General features: G+C 51.3%; 1 protein-coding gene across 1 annotated transcript; it reads left to right on the forward strand.

Moving 5' to 3' along the window:
- The first annotated feature begins 60 nt into the window (after window positions 1-60).
- Window positions 61-4,782, forward strand: actr1b (actin related protein 1B). Its single transcript, XM_028418515.1, has 11 exons — window positions 61-263; window positions 1,522-1,586; window positions 1,679-1,754; window positions 1,987-2,112; window positions 2,461-2,585; window positions 3,024-3,240; window positions 3,322-3,414; window positions 3,491-3,665; window positions 3,747-3,808; window positions 3,888-3,928; window positions 4,033-4,782. The coding sequence occupies exons 1-11, from the start codon at window positions 216-218 to the stop codon at window positions 4,133-4,135; spliced, it is 1,131 nt and encodes a 376-aa protein (XP_028274316.1). The 5' UTR covers window positions 61-215; the 3' UTR covers window positions 4,136-4,782.
- The last annotated feature ends 3,295 nt before the right edge of the window (window positions 4,783-8,077 follow it).

Genomic DNA, 8,077 nt, shown 5'->3' on the forward strand with positions numbered 1-8,077 from the left:
TAACGCGATTGGCTGTCTCTCGCTGTCAGTCAAACGGACGCCGCCGTTGTGTGGTTGTCGCGGTGGGGAGGCGGGCCGAGGAGCACAGAGGAGCGGCGGCGTCGACACGGCGGAGAGCGGAGTGACAGGGCGTTATCTTTTCATGATTAAAACACTACACGGAGCGCAAGACACCCGCGGATTAACAGAAACATCTCACAAGCACACAGGCTGTCATGGAGTCCTATGACATTTTAGCTAACCAGCCGGTGGTGATCGATAATGTAAGTATGATGATGTCATTCATCCACACCCAAACCGAGGCCGCCGTCGGCTAGCTGCTAGCTTACTTAACCATTGTGTTACAGCCAACACGGTCCGCGTGGAGCTTTTTTATCCGCATTGAACGTGCAGCAGGTACCGTCAGTAACTCCACGGTGTCCCCCTCAGAATGCTGTTAGCATCGTTTGATTCCTGCAGCTCAATGCAAGCGCTAGCTAAAAAGCTGCAGCTAGCGCACATCAACAACCGGCTAGCTAAGCTTCAGCACCGGATTCTAAACGTCAGCTGTCCGCGGGGCTGTGTTTATAACCAGGGTTCAGAGTAGCTAGCATATCTGAGCTCCCAGCAGCGAAGGTGGACCCATCCTGACCTGGATCTCAGCTGCTCGGTCAGTACGGTTGGATCCTGTTGATTAGCAGCTTACAGGGATCTCAGCTTCATTATTACAAACTATTTACACTGGTGTTATCAACAGCAATAGCTGATTGATTAGTGATCAATAGAATACTAATGTGTTTTCATTTAAGACAGGGTTCCTGCATTTGTTTTTCTTTGATATCTTTTCAGCTACACAGAGGAAAACACACTGCTACCCTGATCAATAATAACAACGATCTGTAGTAACAGACATGTAAATATTAATATTAGGCCACCGTGTGCAGAAGTCCCAGCTGTGAGGCAGCATATTAGGACACACACCTTCCACAGCTGGAACTCTGAGTGGACGTCACAGAACCTGATGGGATTCCACTGCAGGAAGTTCTCCCAGAAAACAGGAACCACTTGAGACACCTAGTTCCTCAAATAACTCCCAAAACAGTCCAGATTCAGGAGGCTGCATGTGTCTGCTGTAAACAGGTTTTGGCATGTGGCTGATGTTATTCAGGATTTCAGGATGGAGCGGCCTTGATGGGGGGATTTTCAGATCTGGGTGTGTTGTATGTAGAATCTTCCTGGGCTCTCACACTGATGTGGAATCAGAAATCCTGTAGGAGTCTTGTCAAAGTTAAAATAACACAGAATGGCTCTACATAATGCATACTTTGATACAGCACCATCAGCTGTACCAGTCGTGACTGTTAGCACAAAGTCTCAGTTGAAACAGAAGCGCTGTAGAACGCAGCGTGTCTGCTCGCAGACTGTGTGACCGCGGCTGGCCTCAGGCTGTGTCTCATGACCTCCGTCGTTCTCAGATTAAAGTTCTGCAGCCCTACAACCCTGTGATGTTGAGCTTAAATATCATCTCCCTCCTCCCTGCAGGGTTCAGGGGTCATTAAGGCTGGTTTTGCTGGTGACCAGATCCCCAAATACTGCTTCCCCAACTAGTAAGTGTTCCTCAGCACCCAAAGGACATTTTATACAGTTAAAAAAGAGTTGGCTCATTTTGTGATGAATTGTGTTTTGTGTTTGTGTGCAGTGTGGGGCGTCCCAAGCATGTGCGCGTGATGGCAGGAGCCCTGGAGGGAGACCTCTTCATCGGACCCAAAGCAGAGGTACCCCACACACACACACACACACACTCAGCAGTTGCCATCTTTGCATATGGTTACCATGGTTACAGATGTTTTTCTGCATCTGAATTACCGATCCAGGAACTGACTCATTCTTCCCGACAATGTGAGGTTCAGCTTCTTGTAGATAGAGATCTGTGCTGACAAGCTTCTTGTTAAAGCATCAGTTTCATGTAGCATGAGGATGACGATGTGATGATGGTGTGTCCTGCAGGAGCACCGCGGCCTGCTGTCGGTGCGGTACCCAATGGAGCACGGCATAGTGAACGACTGGAACGACATGGAGCGGATCTGGCAGTATGTGTACTCCAAGGAGCAGCTGCAGACGTTCTCCGAGGAGGTGAGCCGCTCTCCGGGAGCACAGATGTTGATGTTGAAACATCAAACTCCTCCCCTTTCTGTAGGGAGAAGCGCTAGATAATCATGTCAGGCATCACTGTCATTCCCCCACTTGTCTATATTTATGCTCACTTAGCACCTTACATCTCCATATTGTATCCATGTATCATATATTGTGCTCATACTGCGTACTGTACTCTTATTTTTGGATTATAGTGACACTTATACTCTGATACTCTGTACTTAACTTCATGTAATGCAACTTGATACCTCTGGCACAAGAATTTCCTTCGGGATTAATAAAGTTTTATCTTATCTTATCTACGTAACACACTTTGTTTTTTCCCAGCATCCTGTGCTGCTGACGGAGGCGCCGCTCAACCCCAGCAAGAACCGGGAGAAGGCAGCGGAGGTGTTCTTTGAGACCTTCAACGTCCCTGCTCTCTTCATCTCCATGCAGGCTGTGCTCAGTTTGTAAGAGCGCTCTCCTCTTCCTCTCCTCTTCCTCTCCTCTTCCTCTCCTCTTCCTCTCCTCTTCCTCTCCTCTTCCTCTCCTCTTCCTCTCTCTGTTTACTGTTCAGCAGCTTCATGAGAAGCAGGAAGGTCGACGCCTGTTTGTGGTTTGACAGCAGAAGCAGTGTCGTTGCCTTTGGTCACATTCTGCTGAGTGAACAGTGAGATGTGTTTGTGTTGTTGTTGAAAAACCTGGTCCTCCTGCAGCCTGTAGAGGGCAGCGTCGCCTGCTCCATGTTGTCTGAACTCATCAGCCGGCCTGGCTGTAGCTGCTGCATGTGTCAGACATTGAACACGGGTTCTGACCTTTAGCTTCCCGTCACGGCTGCAGCCTGACCTTTATCACACCGAGCCCTGCTGACCGCTGCGACAGGCTCTGACGCCGTCTGTTTCCTACAGGTACGCCACGGGCCGCACCACTGGGGTCGTGCTGGATTCAGGCGATGGCGTAACCCACGTCGTGCCCATCTACGAGGGCTTCGCCATCCCGCACTCCATCATGCGCGTGGATATCGCAGGAAGAGACGTGTCGCGGTACCTCCGCCTGCTGCTGCGCAAGGAGGGATACAACTTCAACACATCCGCCGAGTTCGAGGTCGTCCGCACCATCAAAGAGGTGAGGCGGCGGGCGGGAAGTGATCGTACCGCACACGGTGTTGTAAACTCAGATCATGTGATGATGTTTCCTTCGTTGCAGAGAGCCTGCTATCTTTCTCTGAACCCTCAAAAAGACGAGACCTTAGAGACGGAGAAGGCTCAGTACGTCCTGCCAGACGGGAGCACTTTAAACGTGAGTCCAAACGCCGAGGCGGGGGGGGGCACGCTTCCTCCGACAACACACCCTGAAATCTGACCTCTGTCCACAGATCGGCCCGGCCAGGTTCCGCGCTCCAGAGCTGCTCTTCAGACCCGACCTGATCGGAGACGAAAGCTCGGGGATCCACGAGGTGCTCGCCTACGCCATCCAGAAGTCCGACATGGACCTGCGGCGCACGCTGTTCTCCACCATCGTCCTGTGTGGAGGCTCCACGCTGATCAAAGGTCGGTGCTCCGACACAACCTGTGGAACACACACAGACACACACACACACACACTCTCTGACCCTGTGTGTTTCCTCGCAGGCTTTGGGGAGAGACTACTAACTGAAGTAAAGAAGCTTGCACCCAAAGACGTGAAGATCAAGGTGGGTGCAGTGACGCCAGGTTCCCTTCATGTTTAGAAACAGGCTCCAGGTCCTAACGGCTGTTTGTGTCTCTGTCCAGATCTCTGCTCCTCAGGAGAGGCTCTACTCCACATGGATCGGGTAAGTTTCACTGATTGATGATGATGGTCTGTGGAGGCTCCTGCTTGTAGCCATGACTGTGGCGGCCTCACACAGCTGACTGATCATGTGACTCCCCCTGACAGCGGCTCCATCTTAGCATCGTTGGACACCTTTAAGAAGATGTGGGTGTCGAAGCGGGAATATGAAGAAGACAGAGCACGTGCCATCCACAGGAAGACCTTCTAGGCCGGCGCCCCCCTCCCCCCTCAGAACTGCCCTACAATGCCCCGCCCCCTCGTCATACTGCTGGAGACCCCTGGGGTCCCTCCTCCATCAGCCGCTTCTACACCTCTGTGGGCCTCCTGCCCCCCCTCCCCCACAGAAACACCAGCATCCAGGTGTGCTGGGTCCATATTTACCTCCTCATTAGCCCCGCCCCTTTTTCCTGTTGTTCCGCTGTCGTGACAGCTTCCTCCACACACAGACACACACACACTCTCACACGCACACACAGACACACACACTCTCACACGCACACACAGACACACACACACACTCACAGAGGGCCGTCAGGGTGTGTCAGAGGGCGGTGGTCGCCCGGTGGCCTTTGATTGGCTCCGCTCTGTGTCGGCGCCCTGTCAGGTGTAGAATATCATGAAATGTCAAAAAAACCTGAATGTTTTTTTTTGTTTGCTACTGTTGAAATTTCCATTCCAGACCGAAGACGTTTTATTTGAAGTCTGTTTCGTGGGCCTTTTTTCTGCCATTAGCTCGGACGCAGAGGTCTGCAGCCCTGTTAGTGCTCCACTGTATGTTATATATCTGAACTGCACAGCTTGTCCATGCGGTTAATTTATCATCCAGATGACTGAAGTAAAGTCGCCTCTTATCACCTTCTCTGTCCTTATTACAGCGAGGCGCCTCTGAGCAGGTGCATTAAACTCACACTGACGACATTTAGGGCAAAATATCTGAGAATTTTGGACAAATTCCTTCTGAGATCAGAATTTAGAGGAGAACCAACACGGAGGCAAAATGATCCAACATGATGTAAAATGGAGGAAATCTGTTTGAACGTTTAGGAAAACATTCCAAAAGCTGGAATTCTGTCGTGGTTAAAGCAAAACGTTCTTTTTAGTAACGGTGGCACTGATGGGGCTCCGTACATCTGTACACGAACCCCTGCTGTGTCTGTTGTCTCAGCTGATGGGATCAACACAGGAGGAGGAGCCTTTAGGTCTGTGTCCTCCCCCTGGTTCTGGTGTGCAGCAGATTTACACATTAAAACATGATGATATTAAAGCAGCCCCCACCTGGCGGCGCCTCTGCTCGGCTGCATGTGGCGGAGACGCCGTCTGTTTCTGTCCTCTTTGTAACGCCCTCCTCTCTGGCAGTGAGGACGTCCACAGCTGTCCGCCGCCTTACGGAGCGTCCACGTCCTCTGCTTCTGGGTGTTTTTAAACGTCGTGGGCTTCTGTTGAGTGGAACCAGAACACCATGACGACAGACGTAGGAACAGACTAAACTGTACAAACTGTTTACTCCAGTGTTTGCTCTTACTTTTGGTAAATTCACTATAATAAATAAGTTAATGGCTGCTGCTCGGACGTCTGCTGCTTGATTCATCAGCTGAGTGTTGACACACAGACTGAAGGGGAAGGTAAACAACAACAACAACAATACACAAAAATATGACAAAACATTAAACGATTGAGACCTTGAAGAAGAGAAGCTCACCGACCTGTCTGCCTGTCTTCAGTCTCTCCGTCTGTCTCCGTCTTCAGTCTCTCCATCTGTCTCTGTCTTCAGTCTCTCCGTCTGTCTCTCTGTCTGCCTGTCTTCAGTCTGTCTCCATCTTTAGTCTCTCCGTCTGTCTCTCTGTCTTCAGTCTGTCTCTGTCTTCAGTCTCTCCGTCTGTCTCTCTGTCTTCAGTCTCTCCGTCTGTCTCTCTGTCTTCAGTCTCTCCGTCTGTCTCCGTCTTCAGTCTGTCTCCGTCTTCAGTCTCTCCGTCTGTCTCCGTCTTCAGTCTCTCTGTCTGTCTCTCTGTCTTCAGTCTCTCCGTCTGTCTCCGTCTTCAGTCTGTCTCCGTCTTCAGTCTCTCCGTCTGTCTCTCTGTCTTCAGTCTCTCCGTCTGTCTCCGTCTTCAGTCTCTCCGTCTGTCTCCGTCTTCAGTCTCTGCTGTGTCCACAGTGCTGCAGTCTGACTGGTCCCCAGCAGGTGTCAGTCTAACAGTGCAGATGATGGTTCACTGCAGCAGAACCAACAATAATCACATCATTGACACACACACACACACACACACACACACACACACTTCTGAGGACGGTTCCTGTTTTAGTCTCGGTTCAGATTCACGTCCTTCGGATCAGTTTGACACACATGAGACAGGAGTAAAATAAAAGGACCCTGAGCTGCAGGCTGCTCTGACAGCACAGCAGTGATCCAGGATCAGGCTGACAGGAAGTCCTCACACACTGTTCATCATTCATTCAGCAGCAGCGACGCTTTGATCGTCTGCGAGCACACTGAGGACGTGTGTCTTTGTATATCTGCTTAAATAAGGTCAGAACCTCCGAAAAGTATCTGACAGATGAAAAACTGGGAAAGTTGCTCTGACGGAGAGCTGATGGATGAATTATTGATCAGTGGACCTCAGCAGGTGGAGGAAGACGTCTGCAGCCTGCTGACAGCAACCTGCTGTCTTATCTCGCTCTGGATCCCTGACACCCCGCTGCATTGTGGGAAAGAGAGCAGATAGATGAGCCGGCTGACCTCAGACAGGCACATTAAACAAAGAGCTCCACTCCACCACTGATCAGCTCTGTGAGGGAACTCCTGCCTGAAGGTGTCGTACCACTCATCACCACTAGGAGCTGCTTCTAAAGTTACAGACTGAAGCCGCAACCTCCAAAGCTGAGAGCCTGCAGGTCCTCCAGTGACCACTAGAGGCTGATTAAACACTGTGCTGAGTGACTGGCCGACAAAAGGTTTAAAACGGTGGAAGAAACGTCCTGAACAAACTGTCAGACTGAAGCAGAAACAGTTGAAGACAAACTTTACTTTCATGTCTTACATGTTTTTTGTCTTATAAATTTACATATTTGAAGTCAACGTTTATTCCAAAAAGTCAGGAAGGGTTCGTCCTCACTTATCTTTCGGCTCTGGAAACTCTTCACAGCTTAAAACAAAGGAGAACCATGCAGGACTGAGGAAGAGCTGGAGGAGGTCCGCAGGTCGAGGAGACGGAGGTGAAACAAACAAACAGGAGCAGTGTCAACCCACAGGAAGGAGACAGGAGGAAGCCATGAGAGCACACAGGCTGCTGCTGAGGAGCTGATTGGACCAGGTGAGGAGGATCAGGGAGGAGCCGCCCAGGAGATCCACCACCAAACCAACCAAAGAAACAGAACCAACAGACCCATGGCTCAGAGCTGCTTCTAGAACCAGCACACCGCTCAGAGCAGCCACAGAGCTGCTGCTGCCGGGCAGGGACAGCTGCTGGAGTCTCCGTCTGCAGCGTCCACACATGGACAGAGGCTGGACAGACGTCAGTCACTGTGTCCCTGGAGTCAGAGGTGACTCCTGCTTTAGGTGAAGATGACCGTCACGTTCCCCGGTTAGTCCAGGGGACGAGGGGCCCAGGCCGAGGAAGAGACATCAGACGGAGACAGTGATTTTATATTTATCTAATGAAATAAATAACAAAACAGCAAAACTGACGGATCAGTACTGACCGTCCTGCTCTCCTCCCTCTGGACGCCCACAAATTGGCCCACTGGCCCCGGACATGTGCACACCGCCAGCTGATATAGGCGTGCTGATGAGGACCAAGTGGACTCAGCTGTGGATGATCCACTTGGTTCACCAGAGGTGCACATGGGACTGCACAGAAAGAGACACACACAACAGACGAGTACCGGCAGTAACGATGACCTTCACGGCCTCCTCTGACCTTCACGGCCTCCTCTGACCTTCACGGCCTCCTCTGACCTTCACGGCCTCCTCTGACCTTCACAGCCTCCTCTGACCTTCACGGCCTCCTCTGACCTTCACGGCCTCCTCTGACCTTCACGGCCTCCTCTGACCTTCACAGCCTCCTCTGACCTTCACGGCCTCCTCTGACCTTCACGGCCTCCTCTGACCTTCACGGCCTCCTCTGACCTTCACAGCCTCCTCTGACCTTCACAG

This window comes from Parambassis ranga, chromosome 12 (genome assembly GCF_900634625.1).
Source record: "Parambassis ranga chromosome 12, fParRan2.1, whole genome shotgun sequence".
Classification (NCBI taxonomy): domain Eukaryota; kingdom Metazoa; phylum Chordata; class Actinopteri; family Ambassidae; genus Parambassis; species Parambassis ranga.